Here is a 24,199-nt window from a genome sequence, read left to right on the forward strand (position 1 = left end):
AGCCATCACTCAGTCTCAAGGGACTTCGTTAGATATCAGATCATGCCATCACCTGCTCAGAGGCTTCCTGTGACTCCTGTCCACACCACCTCAAACAACTGCAGCCCTCTCTCACATACGCCAGTTGGGTACCATAAGCCCTAAACCAACAAAATCCCAAACCGTAAGATGCAGGCAATGAGACTCTGTAAAGGTCATCATTTCTCACCTCGCCTATAGGAATGGGAAATGGCTTGGCTGCTGTGGAACAGTGTGGTGGAGCCTCAGAAACTCAAGAATAGGGATCTACCTGTTCTAGCTGTTCTACAGGGGTCTGTACCCACAGGATCGACCAACTGTGGACTCAGAACACAGAAGAGCATTGCTTCCCCACAAAGCACATGCAGGATGGTATTGTTGTCATTCTCTCAATGACATAGTCTGTTTCCATGATATTTGACCCTGTGACAGGGATCATAAGTAATTTAGGGATGTGTTAAAGTATACAGGGGGATATGTGGAGGTGGTGTGCAAAACCCATACCATTTCATATCATTTGAGTACCCAGACTGTGGTTTCCATGGAAGGTTCTGGAACCCCCCATAGCTACTGAGAGATGGCTGGGTACCCGAAAGAAATGGATATGTGGTTTCAAAGAGGCTTTGCATAACCATGTGCATCATTGTGCTGTCAATGATAGCCAAAACGTGGAGACAGCTGATATCCATCCACAGATAAATAAAGTGTGGTATGTCTAGTCAACTGGAATACTATTCAGCCTTGAAAAGGAAAACCATTCTGGTCCATGCTGTAGCATGAGTGAACCCTGAAGTCAGGATGCAAAGTGAAATGGCCAATCATGAGTACTCTGAGAAGCTGCTTGCACAGCGTGCTCAGAGCATGTGCGTTTTTGGAGACACCGAGAAGAATGGTGGTTGCCAGGGAGTCGGTGGGAAAGTGGGGGACAGGAAGCAGCATCTGATGGGCAGACTTAGGGATTTGAAAGATGTGTAGCTGGATGCTGGCAGCAGCTGCATCACTGTGTGGCTGTGCACTGAGGATGGTTAAAACAGGAATTCTTTGCTTTGCTTTCTTGGATACAGAGTCTCATATAGTTCAAGCTGGCCTTGACTTCACTATGTAGCCAAGGCTGGCCTTGAACTCCTGACTCTTTCTACCTCTGTATCATGGATGTGGTGATATTTTGTTTGTGATCTAACAAATAAAGCTTGATTGAAGGTCAGAGTACAGAGATAAGCCACTAGTTAGCCACAGAGGACAGGCGGCAGTGGCACACACCTTTAATCCCAGCACTCATTTAGAAGTTTTATTATTACTATTACTATTATTATTATTATTATTATATTATTATTATTATTATTATTATTATTATTATTATTACTATTACTTGTTCAGTTGGAACCTCCAGCTCATCCCTGCATGATCCAGAAAGCCCCGTTCCTGTCTCTCTCTTCCCAAACCCTGCCCACTCAGAGAGTCTGAACAAAGAAAAGACATCAAAAAGCCACATTCTTGGCACCTATCACAACTTCCATTGCCACTAGCTGCCTTTGTCCCGGGCCAAAGTGTTCAGCTTTGGACCACACTTGGGACACAAACCCAGCTTGTGGTGGATACGTCATCACCCCTCAGCTACAACCTGTAAAGTCTCCCTGCTTTATTTCTGGTCTGTGACTTCGCTGGCCTCGATCTCTGGGACCAGAGAACCTGTCTGGGAGTTGCTTTGCTCAAATATACCTGTTATACTTTTTTTTTCCTTCTGGAGCTGAGGACCGAACCCAGGGCTTTGTGCTTGCTAGGCAAGCGCTCTACCACTGAGCTAAATCTCTAAACCCCTGTTATACTTTTTTTTTTAATTTGGCTTGATCTGGCTTACTGAGTGGGTGGAGAAACCTATTATGGGCGTGGGGGGTGCAGAAAACCAATTATTATGTGTGTGCATAATGTGTGTTTAGGTGCACACATGGAGACGAGACTTACACAATCAGTTCTTCCCTTCCACCTTCATAGAGGTGTCCCAGGGATTGAATTTGCATCTTCAGGCTTGGGCAGCAAGCCCCTTTACCCGCTGAGCCAACTTGCCAGCCCTCACCTTCTATAACTCATTTATTTTGGTGCTGGCATTGAACCAGGGTCTTGACCATGCTAAGCACATGCTGTGCCCTGAGCCACACCCCAGTCCTCACTGTCCAGTGTGTTTCTTCTGTGGAGAAAAGTTTGCAGGGAGGGGAACCATCCTGCACTCCAAGGGCTGCGGATTCCACCCCATACTGGATTACTGGGCCCCAGGGTTGACCTGTTTATGCAGGCCAAAGAATTAAGAAAGCTTTATAATGAGAAAAAGAAACAAAGCAAAAACCACCCAGAAAAATCCACGCAGTGGCCAAACTATTTTTCTGCCAGTTGGTATAGACACTGCAGAGGACTCCAGTCACCTGGGAAAACCAGATGCAGATTTCTTGTTTATTTACTTATTTCTCAGATTCCTTTTTGAAAAATTATTATTTCTACTTTGTGTGTGTGTGTGTGTGTGTGTGTGTGTGTGTGTGTGTGTATGACACATTGACACATGTAGAGGCCACAGAACAACTTTTGGGAGTGAGTTCGCTCCTTCCACCCTGTGGGACTGAGGGATGGAACTCAGGTCATCAGGCTTGGCAGCAAGCTCCTTTTATCCACTGAGCCATCTTGCCGGCCCCCCGGTTGTAACCTCTCTAGCTGGGTGTGCTGGGTGCTGTCCTGCGTTAAGTGATTCCTCCTGTGTTGTTACTAGATTTCTTTCACTCTTCCATCCAGACAGTTAATAAGATTCCCTTATTTCCAGCAAAAATTCTCTGAGGAGACAAGCTAGACGTAAGAAAGACAGTTGGCTTATGGTGGCAGAGGTCTTAACCCAGGCCAATTGGCTCCACTGTCTTGGGATAGCCTGTGGCTGGTTGGGTCCATTTTCTTGGGATAGTCCATGGCTTGTTATCTCCATTGTCTTGAGATAGCCCATGGTCGGTTGGTTCCATTATCTTGGGATAGCTCATGGTAACAAACACATCCTGGAAGCAGGGATGCATGGTAGAGAAGGCCTCTCACCTCAGGGCATCCAGGAAGCACAGAGAGACAGACAGGAACATGGCCAGACCCCGGGATCCCTTGAAAGGTCTACCTCCAATGACCTAACTTCTCCCCACAGGCTCACCACCTCCCAGAGGCTGGTGAATGAGTCTTTAACACGGGCCTTACAGGGACACTCCAGGTCCAAGCTGTAACAGGCATTTCTCCTTGGCATGATTGACATTTTAGGTCAGATCTCACTGTTGGATATTTAGCCGTGTCCTGACCTGCTAAATGCCACGACGTACTCCTCCACCCACTATGAGAGTTGAAACTGTCTCCCAACATCGTCCATGTCCCTGGAAGGGCACCCCTATCTCAGACGAGTTAACTAGTCATGGCCTCCAGAACACCTTCAGATCTCTCCCCGGAACCCCAATTCTGAGTCTATCACATCGAATCCTTCATACCTGCTTCCTCAGCAACATCTGGACCTTCCTTGACCACCCCGTGTCCTTTAGTTAAAGACTCTGAGAGTCACCAGGGCAAGAACTCAGTCTTACAGTGAGAAGATCCTCACTGCACGAACATCGTGTAGTCGCAAGACTAAAACTTCCAGCTGGGTGTGATGGCACACCCCTGTGATCCTAGAAATCGGGAGGCAGAGGCAGGAGGACCTCTGTAAGTTAAGGCCAGCCTGGTCCATGTGGCGAGTTCCAGGTCAGCCAGGGCTACACAAGTGAAAGCCTGTGTCCAAGAACATAAATTAAAAGCTTGCCATGGCAACCACCCGGCGAGATGCAGCTCGAGCCCTGCCTCCTCCTCCTCCTCCTCCTCACCTCTCTGCTGATGGCCCAGCTGAGAGCTATGCCTGGGCATCATGCTCAAGCAGACCTGCTGACTTTGTAGGACTACTGGGCAGGTTGCATTTCCTCCCAGGCCTCAGCTGCACCATCTATGAGGTGGGGACAGTAAGGAGACCCACCTTCAGGGCCCCGTGCCTTCTTGAGTGGGTGCAGAGAACATGATATGGGCCTCATCGGCACCCTCCCTCTATCTGTGATTGTTTCTACTGTGGTTGGGATGTGAAATGCCCCCCACCAGCTCATTCATTTCAACATCTGGTCTCCAGGTGATGGCTTGGGTTTGGGAGTCTGTGGCACCTTCAGGAGGTGGGGCTTAGCTGGAGGGCGTGGGTCACTGGGGAGTCAGCCTTGAGGTTTATAGCCAGCGGGGGCCCTGCTTCAGGCCTTCTTTTGACTGCCTGATCCTTCCAGATGTGAGTGAGCTCCGGCCAGCACAGCTGTGCCACAGTGATGGACAGGATGCCCTCAGACCGTGAACCGAAAGAAATACTTTCTTCCCTGAGAGAACTCAACTGTTTCATCACAGCCGTGAGAAATGTCACCAACACAGAAACCGGTTCCCGGAAGTGACTTGCTGCTGTGCTCAGCCTGACCAGAGGTTCTGGTACTTCAGAACTGGTTCAAGGCAGGAATGGGGAAGATTTGGATGTTCTCGGCTAAGGAAGCCTTAGAATAGTAAGCACAGCTTGGCGGGAGGGAGATTCTGCTGGGAATTGTGGGAGACCAACACGGGAATGGGAGTGCAGTCACTATTGAGGTCCTGGTCCAGCCAGTGTCTAAGGTCCTGGTGCAGCCAGTGTCTAAGGTCCTGGTGCAGTCAGTGTCTAAGGTGCTGGTGCAGGCAGTCAGTGTCTAAGGTCCTCGTGCAGTCAGTGTCTAAGGTCCTGGTGCAGTCAGTGTCTAAGGTCCTGGTCCAGCCAGTGTCTAAGGTCCTGGTGCAGCCAGTGTCTAAGGTCCTGGTGCAGTCAGTCAGTGTCTAAGGTCCTGGTGCAGCCAGTGTCTAAGGTCCTGGTGCAGGCAGTGTCTAAGGTCCTGGTGCAGTCAGTGTCTAAGGTCCTGGTGCAGCCAGTGTCTAAGGTCCTGGTGCAGGCAGTCAGTGTCTAAGGTCCTGGTGCAGCCAGTGTCTAAGGTCCTGGTGCAGGCAGTCAGTGTCTAAGGTCCTGGTGCAGTCAGTCAGTGTCTAAGGTCCTGGTGCAGCCAGTGTCTAAGGTCCTGGTGCAGGCAGTCAGTGTCTAAGGTCCTGGTGCAGCCAGTGTCTAAGGTCCTGGTGCAGTCAGTCAGTGTCTAAGGTCCTGGTGCAGTCAGTGTCTAAGGTCCTGGTGCAGGCAGTGTCTAAGGTCCTGGTGCAGTCAGTATCTAAGGTCCTGGTGCAGCCAGTGTCTAAGGTCCTGGTGCAGCCAGTGTCTAAGGTCCTGGTGCAGTCAGTGTCTAAGGTCCTGGTGCAGTCACTATCTAGGTCCTGGTGCAGTGACTGCAGCCTCTTAAACCTCACCTCACTTGTGAATCAGTTGGAACCCCTTAGGAAGGAGTCCATAGTACCCCAGGCTTGCCTCCGGCCCACTGCTGCAATGCATGCATATTTAAGTATCACCCTAAATATCACCCTTGATCCAGTCATGTGGGCACCCACCTGTCTAAAAAGCCTCTGTTGCATCCACCACCCTCTAAAACAGCCCTTTGATCTCAGCGCCTTTCTCCTGAGCAGGGGCTCCTTACACCGGCTTCACCCCTGTCTCCCACCTCCTCATCCAGCAGAGTCATTCTTTGAATCCAGATTGAAAGAGGGTTTCCTTCCGCATATCAGGACCTCAGCTATTGAAGAGAGAGGTCCCTTCCCTGGGCAGCCTCTTACCAAACCACAGCGATCTCAGAGCCCCTTCCCGGGGGCTGGAGAGATGGCTCAGTGGTTAAGAGCACTGACAGTTCCTCCAGAGGTCCCCGGTTCAATTCCCAGCACCCACGTGGCAGCCCACAACTGTCTGGAACTCCAGTTCCAGGGGATCTAACACCCTCAGACAGACAGACATGCCTGCAAAAACACCAATGCCCATAAAATAAAAATAAATTAAATCATAAAAATAAAGGAAGGCCTCAGGCTGGCTCAGAAGGAGACCAGGCAAGGGCCATTTGTCAGTGAACTTGACAGTTCCTGTCGCTGGAATCGCAGTGTCTAGCCCCACTCATCAATGGCTGTCAGGTTCCAGGGGCCCAAGTGCCAAACAGCACAGGCACCTTGGATAAGGTTGAGAGGGGCTGTTTTTGAGTGACTAGGATCTCAGTCCAGCAGTGGCCTGTTTAGCCTTACAGATGTCTCTCCAGGAAGACTTGTTGTCTGACCAGAAGAGTGTAGAGGCAGACACAGTACACTCGCTCTCTCTACTGCACAGCCCTCTGGTCCGACCACGGTGACCACACAGCCCTCGCCCCTGGTCCCCCTTCCCTTCTCACCATCTTCCAGTATTAACCACGTCGGCTTCCTGGATTCCAGCATCTTTGACACCTGAGAGCCCTGTCACCTGGGTCGGGTACCTTTGCCGTGATCAAACGCCCGATACAACATCTTCATAAATCTTTTATTTTTGTCCTTCAGTCTCTGAGGTGTCCAGGCCCCCATGGTGAGGGAGGAAGGGTGGGACAGCTCAGCTCACGGTGACAAAGGCATATGGTAGAGCTGTCAACATCGCAGAGTCCAGGAAACAGAGACTGTGACAGGAAGGAGCCAGGATAACATGCCCATAAAGACCCACCCCAGGGGCCTCCTTCCTCCTGTTAGGCACCTCATGCTGAAGGTTCCTTGGCCTCTCAGAAAAACACAGCAGCTGAACAAACTCCATTCCAAACAGGAACTGGCAGGGGGAGGGGGCGTCTCAGAGTAAAGCCCCCCATGCCATCTCTTCTAGTGGGGCCATCCACAGACAGCAGAAGCTCAGCTGGCATTGGGTCACGAGGCCCCCACCAGTCCTGTGGTTCTGTTCCTAGTCACCTCCCTTCTCTGGTTCCCAGCCTATGGACCACATCCACCTTCTCCACTCTGCCCGCCCCCCATTGCTGTAAGCAGAACACATCCTTTCGACGGACGTTTACCCTGTCAATAACAACACAGCCTGTGGCACATTCATGCTTGTGGGGGTGGGGACCAGAGACAACATGGCTGTTGTTCCTCACATGCCATCTCCCTTCTCTTTAGGACAGGGTCTCTCACTGGCCAAGAACTTGCTAAGTTCTTGTCAAGTGAGCCCCAGGGATCCACCTGGCTCTGGCTCCCCAGAACTGGGGATTACCAACACGTGCCCCACACCTGCCCTTTTAAAAACTGGGTTTAGCAGCTCAAACGTGGACCCCCTCCTACTCTGGAGACAAGCACTTGCTCAGCGACAGCCGCCTCTGAGGGGTCCCTGTATCTTGCGATGCTGTGAGAAGGCACCCCAGAGACCTCACCACGACAGGGCTGAGAACCATATGACTATTGTCCCATTCTGGAGCCAGCATCGGGCATACCACCAGCCCTGGGTCAGCACTCAGTGAAATCACCAGTCTTTTCAAGACACTGTCTACACAGGGAGACTTTCCGTCCCCATGGCAACCCCGTGAGGTAGCAACTACCATCTCTACTCAAAATCCACGAAACGGACTCAGAGTGGTCAAGTAACCTGTGCAGGGTCACACAGCTCGTGAACAGAGTGGGTGGGGAGAGTCAGAGCCAAGACAGTCTGAGGTGGCACTGGGCTCTCCTCTGAGGGCACCCCTCTGTCTGCAGAACCCTCAATGCTACCCTGTGATGATCACAGATCATCAAGCTTGGGTTTTCAGCTGGACTCAAGGAATCAGGGTCAGAGGCTCAGATGGAGAGAGAGAGAGAGAGAACATGACCAAGCACCCCGGAGTCTCAGGCCCTTGCGTAGGGTCCCTGACAGGGCAGTCTCGCCAGACAACTGTCTCTTCAAAGCTCTTCCCTTCCTTAAGTAGCAAACTTAGATAAAACAAATGTCTCTGGCTATTTTGGTAAATTATAAGCTATATATATATATATATATATATATATACATATACACCTATATATATTATGTATTTAAATGCCAAGAAATCCAAGCAGCAGGAGCCAGCCTGCCTTCAGCCCACCATGTATTCAGCATATGCTGCTGATATTTGCTTTTTTTTTCATAACCCCCTCCTCAGGAAATCTTGGCTCATACACTTGATAAACATTTTTTTTTTTAGCCCAACAGACTCAAAATATAGCCTGGCTGGCTGCATCTAATTTAATGTCATCAAAGGTCTCTTTTTCATTTCTATCTGAAGACAAGTTGTAACAATCAAAGTTGCTCCTCAAAGGTCACCAGGGAGGAACTGTGAGCAGAGCGTGCAGGGTCTATTCAGCCTCACGTTAGACCTACCAGTCCTTTGCTCCCAGTCCTTTGCTCCCAGTTCACGAAGTCATGTACGAGCATGCACAGCACAACGCTAACCCAGCTTGGTACTCAGGAAATATGTGGAACAGAAGCAACCTGACATCCCAGTTAAAAAAAAAAAAAATGCCCCAAATTGCAGGGCAGTGGTGACGCATGCCTTTAATCCCAGCACTTGGGAGGCAGAGGCAGGCAGATCTCTGTGAGTTCGAGGCCAGCCTGGTCTACAGAGCAAGTTCCAGGACTGCCTGGGCTACCCAGAGAAACCCTGTCTCAAAAATAAAAACAAAAGCAACAAAAAAACAAGCCAAAAACTAATGAATCCAAAAGGAAAGGAAAATGGTTTTCTCCTCTCAGGAGACCCCATTCCCCTCCAACCCTCCACCTCAGGACAATGCCTCAAATGTCGATTCAGCAGGGTGGGGCCAAGACCTGATACTCTTTTTTAGGGGGTGTTGGGGCTTGAACCCATGACCTGGCTACCCCTAGGCAGGAACCATACCACTGAGGTACAGTTCAGCCTAAGTTCTGCAAGCTCCTGAGGGAGGCAGGAAGCCTGGTTCAGGAATGCACTGATGTCTCAGTGTCCTGTTCTCACACATCTCCAGAGGAAGCCCCACTGGGTTCCTGTAGCCAGTACAGACCAGTTGATATGGAGGCATGTGATGCTGGTGTGGGAAAGCATGCATAATGTAGTGCGTCCTGTCATGGTTTGAGTAGGAATGGTCCCCATGGACTCATGTGTGAATGCTTGGCCTGTAGGGAGTGGCACTCTTAGGAGGTGTGGCCTTGTTGGAGGAGGTGTGTCACTATGGGGGCGGCTTTGAGGTCTCATATGGTTAGTTCAGGCAATATTCAGTGTGAACAGGTCACTTCCTGTTGCCTGTGGATCAAGATGTAGAACTCTTGGCTCCCCCAGTACCTCACCACCATGTCCTGTTGTGACGATAATGGACTAAACCTCTGAATGTAAGCCAGCCCAATTAAATGGTTTCCTTTATAAGAGCTGCTGTGGTCATGGTGTCTCTTCAGAGCAATAGAAACCCAAACTAAGACACATGTCTATTGCAGAAAAACATGCACAGAGCTATTTTGATATTTCGGAGGACAGTGGATAACATGCAGCCACCATCATATCCCTCCCCAAAGCTTTGCATCTTCCCGCTTCTCATACCCTGTGCTCGTTATACACAGATCCTTGAACTAGACGTGGGGGCCACACACCTGCAGTTCTAGGCAACGGTTCTGAGGCAGAAGCATGATGAGCTCAAAGCCAGTCTGAGCTACTAAAGAGACTTGGTCCAAAAACAAAGAGCAGACAGTAGAAGAGATAATAAAGCCATTCACTCCCCGGCCCTCTCCTTCCAGTCCCTGCAAACCACGATTCTGCTGTTTGTCTCTGAAGTTGCCTGCTCTGGGTCCCTCCTCAAAGCAGACTCCCAAAGGGCTCGTCCTGCATCTACTTATTCTCCTAGTGTAATGCTTTTGGGATTTCTCTAGGCTGTACAGTGTCGGAATTTGCTTCCTTTCTAAGGCTGTTCAATATTCCACTGTATGGATGTACCACAGTTTATCCATCCACCTAACAAAAAACACTTGGGTTGTTTCTACCTTTAATTAGTGTGATGGCACATTGCACATTGTGACATACATTCTTTTCTTTTCTTTTCTTTTCTTTTCTTTAAGATTTATTTATTATGTATACAGTGTTCTACATGCCAGAAGAGGGCACCAGATCTCATTACAGATGGTTGTGAGCCACCATGTGGTTGTTGGGAATTGAGCAGCCAGAGGTCAGGACCTCTGAGCCATCTCTCCAGCCTGTGACACATATTCTTTTTTTTTTTTTTTAATGGTTTTTCGAGACAGGGTTTCTCTGTGTAGCTTTGTGCCTTTCTTGGAACTCACTCTATAGCCCAGGCTGGCCTTGAACTCATAGAGATCCGCCTCCCTCTGCCTCCAGAGTGCTGGGATTAAAGGCATGCACCACCACCGCTGCCTGCTTCCGTGACATACATTCTTAAATGAGCAATCCACACATAGTCCCTCCCCTCCTGAAGAATGTTCCAGTTTTAGATAAACACAAACAAAACTGCCAGCAGCATGCTATCCCAGAAGAGACATGTCTGGGAATGGAAACACTGAAGACAGCTGAACCAAAGCCTAGGGAAGCCACTTGCTGCCTGACATGGGGTGAACTCCCCGCCCCTCCGAGCATAGGTGTCCCCCTCGATAAAATGGGGAGAGCGAAATTAAAGATTAACTAACTCATGAAACCCCAGGCCTGACACGTGATAAGTCTTTATCGGTCCACATCACAGTCACCCATAGCAACTGTCATCTGTACACGTGTGGATCCCTGTAATGAATCATCAGCAGAATGGCTCCACGCAGCAGCAATATTCACAGTTGTGGTCCCCCCAAAATTGCACCCATCAATGTTGGTCACAGAAGTAGGGAGCCACTGACAGTCCTTAAGGAGAGGATGTGCAAGGATATTATCAGGCCCCAAATGCAGAATCAGGGGAGAGCTGCTGATCTTCCCTGTGTCTCTAAAACAAACTGATGAATAAATACATTTGTAAATAGACGCAAAGGGTTCCCTCTCCTCCCTGTGGTGGTTGGTCAGCTTGCAGTTGTCCACTTGACACAACCCAGAGTCCCTTGGGAAGAGTCTCAGTGAGGGACTGTCTTCACTGGGTTGGCCTGTGGGTGTGTTTGTGGGGGACTGTCTTGTTAATCGATACAGGAAGACCCAGCCCACTGTGGGTGGCCCCATTCCCTAGGCAGGGGGTCCTGACCTGTGTAAGAGAAGACTGATGGAGCACACAGGAGTTCATCTCTCTCTGTTTCCGACTGTGGGTGTGGTGTGCACTAGCTGTCTGGAGTGCCTGCCTGGACGTCCCCCAAATCCTGGACTGTAACCTGGAACTGTGAGCTGAAATAAACCCCTTTCTCTCCAGAGCTGATTTTTGATGGGGTATTTTATCATAGCAACAGAAATGAAACCAGACACTCCTCCAGGAATTACGTTTTCATTTTTTATGAATACTATAGGGAACAACACACACACACACACACACACACACACACACACACACACAAATGCACAGGGTAGGGGTGAATTTGGTTTTGTTTTTTGAGATGAGGTCTCACTGTTTTGCCCTCCTGAGTAGCTGGGACTTCAGACACATGCCTGCCCTAGGCCAGCTATCTGGATTTGTGGTGTGGGTCCCCTCCCAGGGCAGGGTGATGATGTTTGGACAGGACTGCCCATTTCCTGTTCACTTTTATAATAATGCCAGACACACCCTTCAGCCTGGCACAGTCCACAAATATTTGTCGAATAAGTGAATGATGGCACTCCAGTGGTGCCCATGCCGTGTGAAGGTTGAGAGTTTGGGTGGCCTGTGTTCGTCTCAGGTAGAAAGATAAACATAACACAAAGTTTATCGTTTTAACGATTTTAAAGTGTATAGCTCAGTGGCGTTTCAGGTATTCACAAAGCTGTATTACTCTCACCCCAGATGGAAGCCTGGTCCCCACTTAGAAGTCACTCCCTGTTGCTTGGCAACTGTCTGGCTCCTGGCAACCAGCAACCTGCCCTTCTGTCTCTCCAGATACCCCAGCTCTGGATGCATTATACGTGCGCCAGACTTTCAAGGCCTCTTGTGATTGGCTTCTTTGTCTCAGGGTGAAGATTTCATGTGCTCTGGAGACTGTGCTGGTCACTGGAGGACCTTCTGAGTTCACAGATTGCCACACTGGAGCCTGCTCAGGCCAGCTGTCCAGGGGCACGCTCGCTTTTAAAAAGACAGGACTTTTTCAGAGCCTGTGACTTACCCATTGGTGGCTTGAACTTGGCCATCCATCATGTCGCTGGTGCTGACAAGTGGTCCAATCAAGATGGGATTCACAAAAGCGGGGTTTCAGCAAGATCCTGGCTTCAAAGGCCTCATGTGGTCTCTATCAGCAGCCCCCAAAGTTGTCCCATAAACCCAAACTCTTAGCAAGATCCGGCTCTTTCTGGATAGTTGCTTCTCAAGAGGGGCATGCAGCCCCTCTCTCAGCTGTGTCCCTGTCAAAGGCAGTTCATCTCCTATCTTTTGCTCCTAAAGGACACCTGCCATCAGCTGCATGGGACACTCCAGCTCCAGCCTGATGGGACACAGGTCCAAGTCCTGTGTCCTTGACCTGGAGGTCCTTTGGTATTAGCTCTCCCTGGTAGCCCTTTCATGGTGAGGGGTCCCAGGAGTGATGGGAACTTTTGTATGATTCCAAGAAGCTCTCAAGAACTTCTTCCCAGGGGAGACCTTTGGGCCCAGCCATCTATGTTGAAAAAGCTTGAGGGTTCTGACGACCTCTGTACCATGGTGACAGTCTGCAGAGGTCGGCGGGCTGGGACTGAGCTGTGTGCTTGGATTCTGGCTCTAGAACACCCCATTCTCTGTGTCAGAATAGCCAGCTTGCTCTAACCTGCTCAGCTCCGGTTACACATTCATTTCCACACAGAATATATACTCAGGGTGACTCTGACCAGGAGCCAAGTGATTATAACTCAGGGCTGTGATTGCAAAGAAGGCCAGGTTGGAGGTTCAGCTCCTTCAACCTGTGAGGCCCTCTGAACACCTCATTCACATCGTGAACTAGAACCTAACGCTTAGGTTGGTTGTCATGGAAACAGGGAATGCCTTTTCTGAAAACCAAGGTTGTCAGAGGCTGGGGAGAATGGCCCAGTTGGTAAAGTCCTGGCTGTGTAAGCATGAGGACCTGAGTTTGGTCCCCAGCACCCATGTACTGTGAACCTATAATCTTGGTGCTGGGAGATGGAGACAGGCAGATAGACGCCTGGAGCACTGGTCAGCCCCGAGCTCCAGATTCAGTGAGAGACTGTCACTCAAAAAAGAAGGCAGAAGGGCGGGAGAGATGGCTCAGTGGCTAAGAGCACTGGCTGCTCTTCCAAAGGACCCGGGTTCAGTCCCCAGCACCCACATGGCAGCTCACAACCATCTGTGACTCCAGCACCAGAGGATCTGATGCCTTCTTCTGGCCTCCAAGGGCACTGCATTCGTGTGATGCAGACATACATGCAGGCAAAACACCCCCACCTATATAAAGTAAAACTAAATAAAATCCCCCCAAAAAACCATTAAAAATAATAATGTGAAAAATACAAGAAGGCTGGGCGGTGGTGGCACACGCCTGTAATCCCAGCACTCGGGAAGCAGAGGCAGGTGGATCTCTGTGAGTTCGAGGCCAGCCTGGTCTACAGAGTGAGTTCTAGGAAAGGTGCCAAAGCTACAGAGAAACCCTGTCTCGAAAAAAAGAGAAAGAAAGAGAGAGAGAGAGAGAGAGAGAGAGAGAGAGAGAGAGAGAGAAATGAAAGAAAGGAAGAAGGAAGGAAGGAAGGAAGGAAAGAAAGAAAGAAAAAGAAAGAAAGAAAGAAAGAAAGAAAGAAAGAAAGAAAGAAAAGAAAGAAAGAAAGAAAGAAAGATACAGGAAGACATTTGATGTTGACTTCTGGTCTCCATATGTATATACAAGCATTGTGCACATACATATAAACATGTGCACATGTAACACACACACACACACACACACACACACACACACACACACACACAAGCAAGAGCTTCACACAGCTCCTAATTGATCACCAGCCATGTGACTTGAGGGAGCTGACTCAAGCGTGCTATTAACAGCTCATTTACAGGGGGCACAGATTCCTTTCCTGAGCTGTTTCCAGTGTTGGCTTCTCAGAGGCCCCTTCCCATAAAGCACCACCCTTGGCTGAGGGTGGCCGTGGAGGTCACACACTTTGAACCAGAGGTGGTGTAGCCAAAGATTGGCCCATACACGGGTCCCCAGAGCTCTGAGTGGAGACGGTCCATGTTGCACCCTCTCTAGGGACGTGGTAGGGTCTTTATACTGCTTCTCTTGCTGTCTCCCAGTCCCCCAGTTTGCAGTGGATGTTCCCCGAAGAGCACTTTATCAGTAAATCATTGGCCCCCAATTCCACTTTGCATTCTTCTCAGAAATGGGCAGATCCATCTTAGAAGTCACATGGACACCCGGGGGACACCAGAAAGAAAAAACCACGCATGTTTCATGGGTCCTGATATCAAAATTAATTTCTATTTTTGTTATTTGTTTGGGGTTTTTCAAGACAGGGTTTTTCTTTGTATCCCTGGCTGTCTTTAAACTCACTCTGTAGACAGCTGGCCTCAAACTCACAAAAATCTACCTCCCATGTGCTGGGATTAAAGGTGTGTGCCATCACTACCTGGCTCAAAATTAATTTAAAATATTTTAAAAAAAAATAGTTGCTATGGGTTGGGGATTTAGCTCAGTGGTAGAACGCTTGCCTAGCAAGCCCAAGGCCCTGGGTTCGGTCCTCAGCTCAAAAAAAAAAAAAATAGTTGCTACAAAGCTATGCGGGTCACATCTATGTAGACTTGCCTCCACAGACAGTTAGTAGAATACAAAGCCAGGAGAAACCCTGAAAATGGATGGATTTCAACAAGGTCACACAACTGCTTAATAGGGAAAGGACTGCAGAATGAAGTCAGCTCTAAGCTTACACCATCTGAAAAGCCAGCTCCAAGGGCATCAAAGACAAAACCCACAAACCTTTAGAAGAGGGGCCGGCAAGATGGTTCAGTGGGTAAAGGTGCTTGCTGCCAAGCCTGAGGACCTGAGTTTGAACTTAGGGACCCACATGGTGGAAAGAGAGAAGGAACTCCTGCAAGATGTCCTCTGACCTCTGCAGGTGTGCTGTGATATGTGTGCAGACACACACACACACACACACACACACACACACACACACTAAATACATGGTTAGAAGAAAACAGAACACTTCATGATCTTGGGTCCAATGGTGACTGTTCTGGACACCACAAAGGCACAGGCAGTCAAAGCAAAACCAGATGTTAGACCACGCCAATGTAAAAACCTTCCTTGTATCTAACAATCACATTCCAATGGAAAAGCGTGGACTCAAGAAACTATTTGCAAATTAGATAGTTGGAAAGAGTCTGCTGCCCAGAAGGAGCAAGGACAAGTCAGGACATGGGCTTCTAATCCCAGCACTTTGGAGGCTGAGGCAGGAGGATGGTGAGTTTGAGGGCAGAATGGGCAACATAGAGAAAATCTGAAGAGCAGATATTTCATTGAAAACACTTGAATAGACATTGCTTCAAAGTCTGTTTCCCAACAGCCTGTGTGAGCTCAATGTCAGAAAGATGCAAAAGAAGGGCAGGCAGGCAGGGTGGCTTAGGCGGTAAAGGCTCCCGCCACTGCCCGGACAGTCTGAGTTTGATGCCTGGGTCCTCCATGGTAGAAGGAGAGAACTGACCCTTGGAATTTGCCTTCTGACCTCCAGGCATGTGATGTGGGGTGTGCACATACACACCTATGCAATTTAAAATTAAAAAAAGATTTATGTACTATGTATATTTATGTATTTATTATGTATTATGTATACAGCATTATGACTGCAGGCCAGAAGAGGGCGCCAGATCTCATTACAGATGGTTGTGAGCCACCATGTGGGTGCTGGGAATTGAACTCAGAACCTCTGGAAGAGCAGTCGGTGCTCTCAACCTCTGAGCCATCTCTCCAGCCCCCGCAATTTTAAATTTTAAACATATATATTTAAAAAGGAAAGATGCAAATGAAAGCCCCCCCCCCCCCGTTTGAGCTAGCTGCCACAGCACACTCATCAGCTGTCTGTGTTCAGACCACATGGAAACGAGTAATGATTGGCAAGTACATGCAGAAACAGGAATCCGTGGGAATATTAAGTGGTGTGTAAGTCACTCTGGCAGTTCCTCAGAATTTTAAACATTGTTTATACCCCAAAGAAGTAAAATCAAGGATTCAGACAGGAATCTGTACGGTCGTGTTTGCCACTGTGTTCTTCACAATGAATAAAAGATGGGAGCCATCCAAGTCCCTGTCAGCTGGTGAACGGACAAACTGTGGTGTGTCCATACAGTGGAATATTACTCAGCCCTTACAAAAGAGTGGGGAGCTGGGCTTGGTAATGGTTCAGGCTAGTAACCTCAGACATCCAGGAGGCTGAGGCAGGAGGGTCACAAGTTCAAGACTAGCTAGCCTTAGCTACAGAGTGGGTTTAAGGCTAGCCTGGTATCTTCGTGAAACTTTGACCACTTTGAAAGTTGAAAAGAGAGTGGTGGGCTAATCTCAGTGCTTGACTCTTATGCCCAGGGCCCTAGATCCAACTGCCAGGACTGAAGAGGAACAGGAATAAAATTCTGAGTCACTTATGTGAGCTCTCTAGGGCAGCTGAGTTCACAGAGACAGAGAATGACAACCACAGGGTGCTGGATGCAGGAAGAGATGGGGAGTTGGGGTTTAAGGGGACAGAGTTTAAGATGTAAAGATGGAACAGGTCCGAGATGGGGGGAGGGGGAGGGGGTGGCCGTGAGCATACTTTATCCTGCTGAAACAAAACAGAGGAAGAAGGAGGAAGAAGAAATGAGGCCCCGGGGTTGGGGATTTAGCTCAGTGGTAGAGTGCTTGCCAAGCAAATGTAAGGCCCTGGGTTCGATCCTCTGCTCAAAAAGAAAGAAAGAAAGGAAGGAAGGAAGGAAGGAAGGAAGGAAGGAAGGAAGGAAGGAAGGAAGGAAGGAAGGAAGGAAGAAAAAGAAAAAAGAAAAAAGAAAAAAGAAATGAAGCCCCCATTTTAGGCCTTCTTAGTACTTCTGGAAAACAACACAGCCATTCTAGGCTGTGTGTAAAGATGTAAATGGCCTCCAGAGGGGATGATGACAGGCCCCTGTCTCAGGTTGTTTCGAGGGTTGAATTGAATAATGAGGCACATATGACTGACGAAGAGTCACCTCTGAAAACATGTGGGGTGGCATCAACTGAATGACACCCCAGGGCTGGCAGCATGTCCTGGCTCAGCCTGAGGGAAGTGTTGAGTGGAGAGGAGAAAAGGGATTTCTGTATAGTTTTATAGACTTGAAATAGTTTTACCTAAACTGGGCGGTGGTGGCACACGCCTTTAATCCCAGCACTCGGGAGGCAGAGGCAGGCGGATCTCTGTGAGTTCGAGGCCAGCCTGGGCTACCAAGTGAGTCCCAGGAAAGGTGTAAAGCTACACAGAGAAACCCTGTCTCAAAAAACAAAACAAAACAAAAAAATAGTTTTTACCTAAAGTGTTTTCCACAAAGGTTTGGAGTATATGGGAGCTATGGAAAGAACTGGAAAGACACTTCTAGTTTGGCGGGAACATGAGACTTTGAGCCAGGCAGACCTGGGATGGACCCTTCGATCCTGCCTCTGGAGTCATGTGACATGGACTTGGGTATGTCACATGATGTCAGGGCCTCAGCAACCTCACAGAGCTGCTGTACAAACTAATCCTGCAGAAAACGCCAGCCAAAGCCACACAAAGCACACTGATCCCATACTATTCCATGGAATGCCAGAGACAGAACTCTGCCACCTCACCCTGCCCTTGGCCCCTTTCCAGGCACAGTGTTGCTAAGGATGAAGATCCTGTCTGTTCTCATATCCCTAGGACCCGGCATGTGTGTATTCTAGAAGCTTCCCAAGCAGGGCAGCTTCCCTGTGCTTCTGAAACAAGCATGTTCTATGCCAGAGCACAGCAAGTCTTCACGGGTCCACAGAATAATTCAAGAGTTCTACACAGCGGGGCGGTCAGCTGGGAGAGCACTGGCCTAGCATACGTGAGGCTCTAGATAGAGCTTGTCAATCATCCTATCACTCAGGGGTAGAGGCTGGGAGATCTGAAGTTCAAAGTCTTCCTCAGCTGTATAACTAATTCAGGGCCAGCCTGGGCTATGTAAGACCATCTCAATAGTAGTAGTAGTAGTAGTAATGATAATAATAATAATAGCAGTGGTTTGTACTGAGCTTGCCCACCTCTTTTGGCCTCTTTAGACCAAGGGTTCAATTTGCTCAGTTGCTCACATGACCTCTTTGCTGTTTGTACTTTTTCAAAGTCACATACATAGAAATAAGCTGCTCACACTGGACAGCTCTCTCTCCTGGAGCTGGGAGGCACATTTGACTGTCAGTGCAGAGACCTTCAAACCTGGGGTGACAGACAGCTGGTGGGGGGGTCTTGTGTTTGGGAGGGAAAAATTTGCAAGGAGACTATACATTCTATCCAGAGTCTCAGGTAAAGAAAACAGTCTTTCATGAACACTGTGTCTCTGCCCAGAGAGATGAGAAATAGCCTAGTTTGGACCAGGAGTAGGAGATGAAGTACCTGGAGGCTGAGGTGGTGGGATCGAGAGTTCAAGGTCAGTCTGGGCTGTATAGTGAGACCCCATTTTTACCTTAAAAAAGGGAGGGAATGGAAGAAGGGAGGCAGGAAAGGAGGGAGGGAGGGAAGAAGGAAGGGAGGGACGGAGGGAGGGGGATGGAAGGACGGGGGAGGAGTATATAGTTGGAGGAGTCAGTGGCAAAGTGTGGAGGTCTGGGGAGTCTCAAATTCAAATGTCTTCAGGGCCAGGAAAATGGGCAAAATGGGGAGTGAGGAGAAGCAGAGTGTGGAGATGAGATCACAGCCCTGGGGCTGGAGGTATCTAGAGAAAGAAGACTGAGATCAGGATGGAGTGTTATGTCCCTGTCACAGTCAAGAGACCTGGGAATGCGGCTTTTAATGTGAATCCCCCAATTTAGAGTTTTGGGTGGTCCCTTTAAGTCAGCAGTTCTCACCCTGTGATATCAGAAACCTTGCATTTCAGATATTTACGTTACGATTCATAACAGTAGCAACATTCTACTTATGAAGTAGCAACAAAAATCATTTCATGGGTGGGGGGTCACCGCACATGAGAAAGGGTCGCAGCGTTAGAGAGGTTGAGAAGCCCTGATGTAAGTCCAAGTGGGGCCAGAACAGAGCCTTGGGTGTGTGACCCAGTCATTGCCTGTTACAGACAGATGTGTCTGAAGACCCAAACATATAGCCCTACATTGCACACACACACACACACACACACACACACACACACACACACACACACACACCACTCAGTGATGCTGCTCTTGGACATGTGACAGTGAGCCCATGAGGCTAGGTCACTTCGTTGCTGTCTGTAAACACACACTATGATGTCCCCACAGCTAGGAAATGGTCAACGGCGCATTCTGAGAACTATTAAGCAATGTGCGGTCCTGTGTCAAAACAGAACTCAGGCCTGGAACAAAGGCATAGTCACGCACATGAGAACAGTACTGTGCACTGCCGGTACTGTGCGGCATCCAACTGTCCAACTGATCAATAAACTCCCAACATCACCACCACCCCCATTTTCTGTCCAACCAAATTCAACATAAATGCCAGGCCTACCTGCCCAGCCCTCGAGATGGTGAGAAAATGCTCTTTACTTGTCTTGGGTGGGAAAGTTGTGCAGCAAGGCCATCCGGAGGGAGCTCTAGCCATCCTGATCACATCTATTTGCTTTCTTCTCTAGGGTAGTGAAATTCCGCCGTACAGGAGAGAGTGCAAGGTCAGAGGATGATTTGGCTTCCGGAGAGCATGATGTCCAGATCGAGGGGGTCCGAGTGGGCCTAGAAGCAGTTGAGCTGGATGATGGGGCTGCTGTGCCCAAGGAGTTTGCCAATCCCACGGATGGTAAGAAAGCCCATCGGCTCAGGCATTAGCCCGGCACCCTGTTTGCCTGCCTAGGTGGTGGTTTTAGAAAGTTCTTGTGAAGGGGCAGTTGGGAAGACACAGACCACCCAAGGGTGGCCTTGGGAGGGGGGTAGGCTGGGACTACAAGGCTTACTTCAGGAGGTATGATTACATCACAATCCCTGCTAGGTACATCATTGCACACTTGACTGAGAAGCTCAGCAACAGGGCTGATATGCTGATGATGGTGATGGTGATGGTGGTGATGGTGATGGTGATGGTGATGGTGATGGTGATGGTGGTGATGGTGGTGGTGGTGATGATGGTGGTGATGGTGGTGATGGTGATGGTGATGGTGGTGATGGTGATGATGGTGATGGTGATGGTGATGGTGATGGTGGTGATGGTGGTGGTGGTGATGATGGTGATGATGGTGGTGATGGTGGTGATGGTGATGGTGATGGTGGTGGTGATGGTGATGGTGGTGATGGTGGTGGTGATGGTGGTGATGGTGATGGTGATGGTGGTGATGGTGATGGTGATGGTGGTGATGGTGATAGTGCTGGTGATGGTGGTGATGATGATGGTGGTGATGGTGGTGGTGGTGGTGGTGGTGGTGGTGATGGTGGTGGTGATGGTGGTGATGGTGATGGTGGTGATGGTGGTGATGGTGGTGATGGTGGTGATGGTGATGGTGATGCTGCTGATGGTGATGGTGATGGTGATCATGGTGATGGTGATGGTGATGATTGTAGTTAGAGTTTTCCTGCCTGGCTCACAGTCAGGACAAATCTCTCTTACCTGCCAGTCCCACAGCTGCTCAGACCCAACCAAGTAAACACAGAGACTTACAAACTGTATGGCCATGGCAGGCTTCTTGTTAACTACTTCTTCTATCTTAAATAAACCCATTTCTATTCATCTATAAGTTGCCACGTGGCTTGTGACTTACTGGTACCTTACATGTTGCTTGTCATGGCAACGGCTGGCAGTGTCTCTCTGCCTCAGCCTTCCACTTCCCAGAATTCTCTTCTCTGCTTGTCCTGCCTATACTTCCTGCCTGGCTACTGGCCAATCAGCATTTTATTTATTAATCAGAGCAACACATTTGACATACAGAACACCCCACAGCAGATGATGGTAGTGATGGTGATGATGATGATGGTGGTGATTGTGATGATGGTGATAATGGCTATGGCGATGACAATGATGATGATGGTGATTATGATGTAGCGATGATGATGGTGGCGGTAAAGATTGTGGTGGTGATGGTGATAATCATGATGCTGGTGGTTGTGGTGATAGCAGTAATGATGATGATGGTGACTATGGTGGTTGTCCTAGTGAGGTTTTCTATTGCTGTAAGGAGTCACCATGACCACAGCAACTCCTGAAAAGGAAAACATTCGTCAGGGTTTCCTGTGTTGTGTGGGTCGATTAAAGAAGAAGGTCACTCCAAGATGAAATTTTAAGGCCCCTGGCAGCAGGAAGGACCAGCCTCTGATGAACTGAACCCCCAACAGCCGAACAAAGGCACATTTATTGGTTGTTACACAAAGTTGGTTTTTTTAGGCAAAGTATTTCCTCATACCAAGGTCCCTAACCTAATCTATATGTCTCTCTAAATAAAGGAAAGCATCACATGCCCTCATGGCTTCAGCCCTTTATTATGTACCATTTGCAGTACACAATAATCCAAGAGGCAATGTCCCTTTAGAAAGAAGAATTAAACAAATAACAGAAAATAATCACTGTTTTCCACAACGATTCTTCAAGGTCAAAGTACTTCTAGAAAACGGCTATTGATTCTAGTATCTATCACAGATACAGCAACTCTGCTAAATTCCTACAACAAAGATTCAATTGGGATAGCTTACAGTTCAGAGGTTTAGTCCTTTGTTGTCATGGTGGGACATGGTGGTGTGCAGACAGATATGATGCTGGAGAAGGACCTGAGAGTTCTACATCTTGATCCATCGGCAACAGAAGAAGACTGTGTACCACTCAGGCATAGCTTGAGCATAGGAGACCTCAAAGCCTGCCCCCACACTTCTTCCTAATAGTGCCCCTCCCTCTGGGTCTTTGAGGGACATTTTCTTTCAAACCACCACAGTAGTGATGACGGTGATGATGATAAGGATAATGGCTATGATGTTAATTATTGGAACAGCACATGCTACACTTAATTAGTCTGTCTGGGGACTACCCCAGATGCCACATTAGACAAATACAAGATGTATTGAACCCCCTCCTCCTCCCCTTGTAGACACTTTCATGGTGGAAGATGCGGTGGAAGCTATTGGATTTGGGAGATTTCAGTGGAAGCTCTCTGTTCTCACTGGCTTGGCTTGGGTAAGTATCTGGCCACAGCACCTCATGGACACTCCAAGGATCCCCTGAAGCTCATCTGGGTACCGTGACCACAGGGATAGCACCGTTCTCCCCACATATAACTTCTGCCTGAATGCCAATCAGCAAAGCCCACATATAGTGTTGGCCCAGGTGCATGCTGGGAGGGAGGTAGACATGGTTGGCCATCAGCCTCAGGAAGCATCAACTCAGGGCTACTGTGAGGTGATGGTATTGGGTCATATCCCTGCCCAGGAAAACAGAGTTCATAGGAAACATTTGCCGTCTGGGCTGGGAGTATAGTTCAGGGTGTTTGCCTAGCTGTGTGCAAGGCACTGGGCTCCACGCCCCCAGCACTGCAGAAAGTAAAATAAAGAATGCTTTTTGATTCAAGGTGTTCACAACCCCTTGCTAAGGATCCCTTATGGAGCGACAGCCCAAAGCACTTCGGGTCTTTCATCCAGCTGTGATGCTTCTCTGAGATGATGTGAGAAGTGACCTAGGCCTGTGTTTTCCAAAATGGACCATCATTCCTCTGCCATGTCTCCCACTAACTAGAAACAGACCTTCCCTGGGCCCCACACTCCCATGGCCTGTGTGTGGGTCCACTTTTAACCTTCCAGTGTTCTGTCTAGTCATAAAGTAGAGTCAAGACATTCAGTATCTCGGGCTTCTTAATATATGCTAATGTATTCAAACACTATGTTCATTCAAGATGCAGACAACTCTTCACCAACACATGACCTACCGACCAAAGACAAAGGTGTAATTGCGCTGAGGAAAACAGACCACACTGTCTCTCTGCCTCTGTGAAAATGTGCGCTCCGCTTTTAGACACGTGATGCTTCCTCACTTCATCTGGGGAACACCTGTATTTCTCATCACATTTTTCTAGTGTGTGTGTGTGCACATGTGTGTTCCATGGTGAACATGTATGTGGTGGTCAGAGGACAGCTGGCAGAGTTGGTTCTTTTCTTCTACCATGTGGCTCCTGGGGATCAAATTCATGGCCTCAAGCTTGGCAGCAGGCACCTTTACCCACTGAGCCGTCTCATTGACCCAAGAAACTGTATTTTTAAAAATATGAGGAAATGATGCTGTACATTGGGGTACATTACACTGGTGTAATCCCAGTGCTTGGGAGGCAGAGGCAGGAAGATTGCTGGTTTGGGCCAGTCTGGGCTGCATAATGAGACCCTGTCTCAAAAACAAACAAATAACAACACATAAAGGGCCAGTGAGATGGTACACACACACACACACACACACACACAAATAAATATCATTTTAAAAACTGACTAGAGAGATGGCTTAGTGGTTAAGAGTGCTGGTTGCTCATCTACAGGACCCAGGCTCAGTTTCCACAGTTCCCAGCTCCCACACAGCAGCTCACAACTGCCTGTAACTCCACTTCCAGGGGATCCAACCTCCTCTCCTGGTCTCCAGGGGCACTGCATGCACATGGTACAGAGACACACATGCAGGCGAAACACCCACCCATACAAAAGAAATAAAAACAAAATTTAAAAATAAAATTCTAAAGCAAGCAGACAAACACAATGTGGGGAAACATACCAAGCAGCTGCCACCTGGGTCCCTGTGTTGCAGCTCACTGGTTCAATCCTAGGCGCTTTCCCATGGGACATCTGGCCAGGTGCCAGCAGGAAGCAGAGGGGTTGGCCGCACTCTCTGAGGCCAGGGCAGGATGCACTTGGTCCTCACGATGTCCCTTCCTCCCACAGATGGCCGACGCCATGGAGATGATGATTCTGAGCATCCTGGCACCTCAGCTGCATTGTGAGTGGCGACTCCCCAGCTGGCAGGTGGCGCTGCTGACTTCGGTAGGCAGCCCCGGCGCTCACAGATTCCCCTGGTGACCTGTGGGATGTTGCCCA

At 48.8% G+C, this 24,199-nt stretch overlaps 1 protein-coding gene across 1 annotated transcript in view; it reads left to right on the forward strand.

Moving 5' to 3' along the window:
* LOC118572352 (SV2 related protein) overlaps nucleotides 1-24,199 on the forward strand; it is a 66,904-nt gene that overhangs the window by 6,098 nt on the left and 36,607 nt on the right. The window contains exons 2-4 of the mRNA XM_036171920.1: nucleotides 19,795-19,955; nucleotides 22,222-22,307; nucleotides 24,047-24,145. Coding sequence (XP_036027813.1) covers nucleotides 19,795-19,955; nucleotides 22,222-22,307; nucleotides 24,047-24,145 — 346 coding nt within the window. The remainder of the gene's footprint in view (nucleotides 1-19,794; nucleotides 19,956-22,221; nucleotides 22,308-24,046; nucleotides 24,146-24,199) is intronic.

This window comes from Onychomys torridus, chromosome 22, assembly GCF_903995425.1.
Source record: "Onychomys torridus chromosome 22, mOncTor1.1, whole genome shotgun sequence".
Classification (NCBI taxonomy): Eukaryota; Metazoa; Chordata; class Mammalia; order Rodentia; family Cricetidae; genus Onychomys; species Onychomys torridus.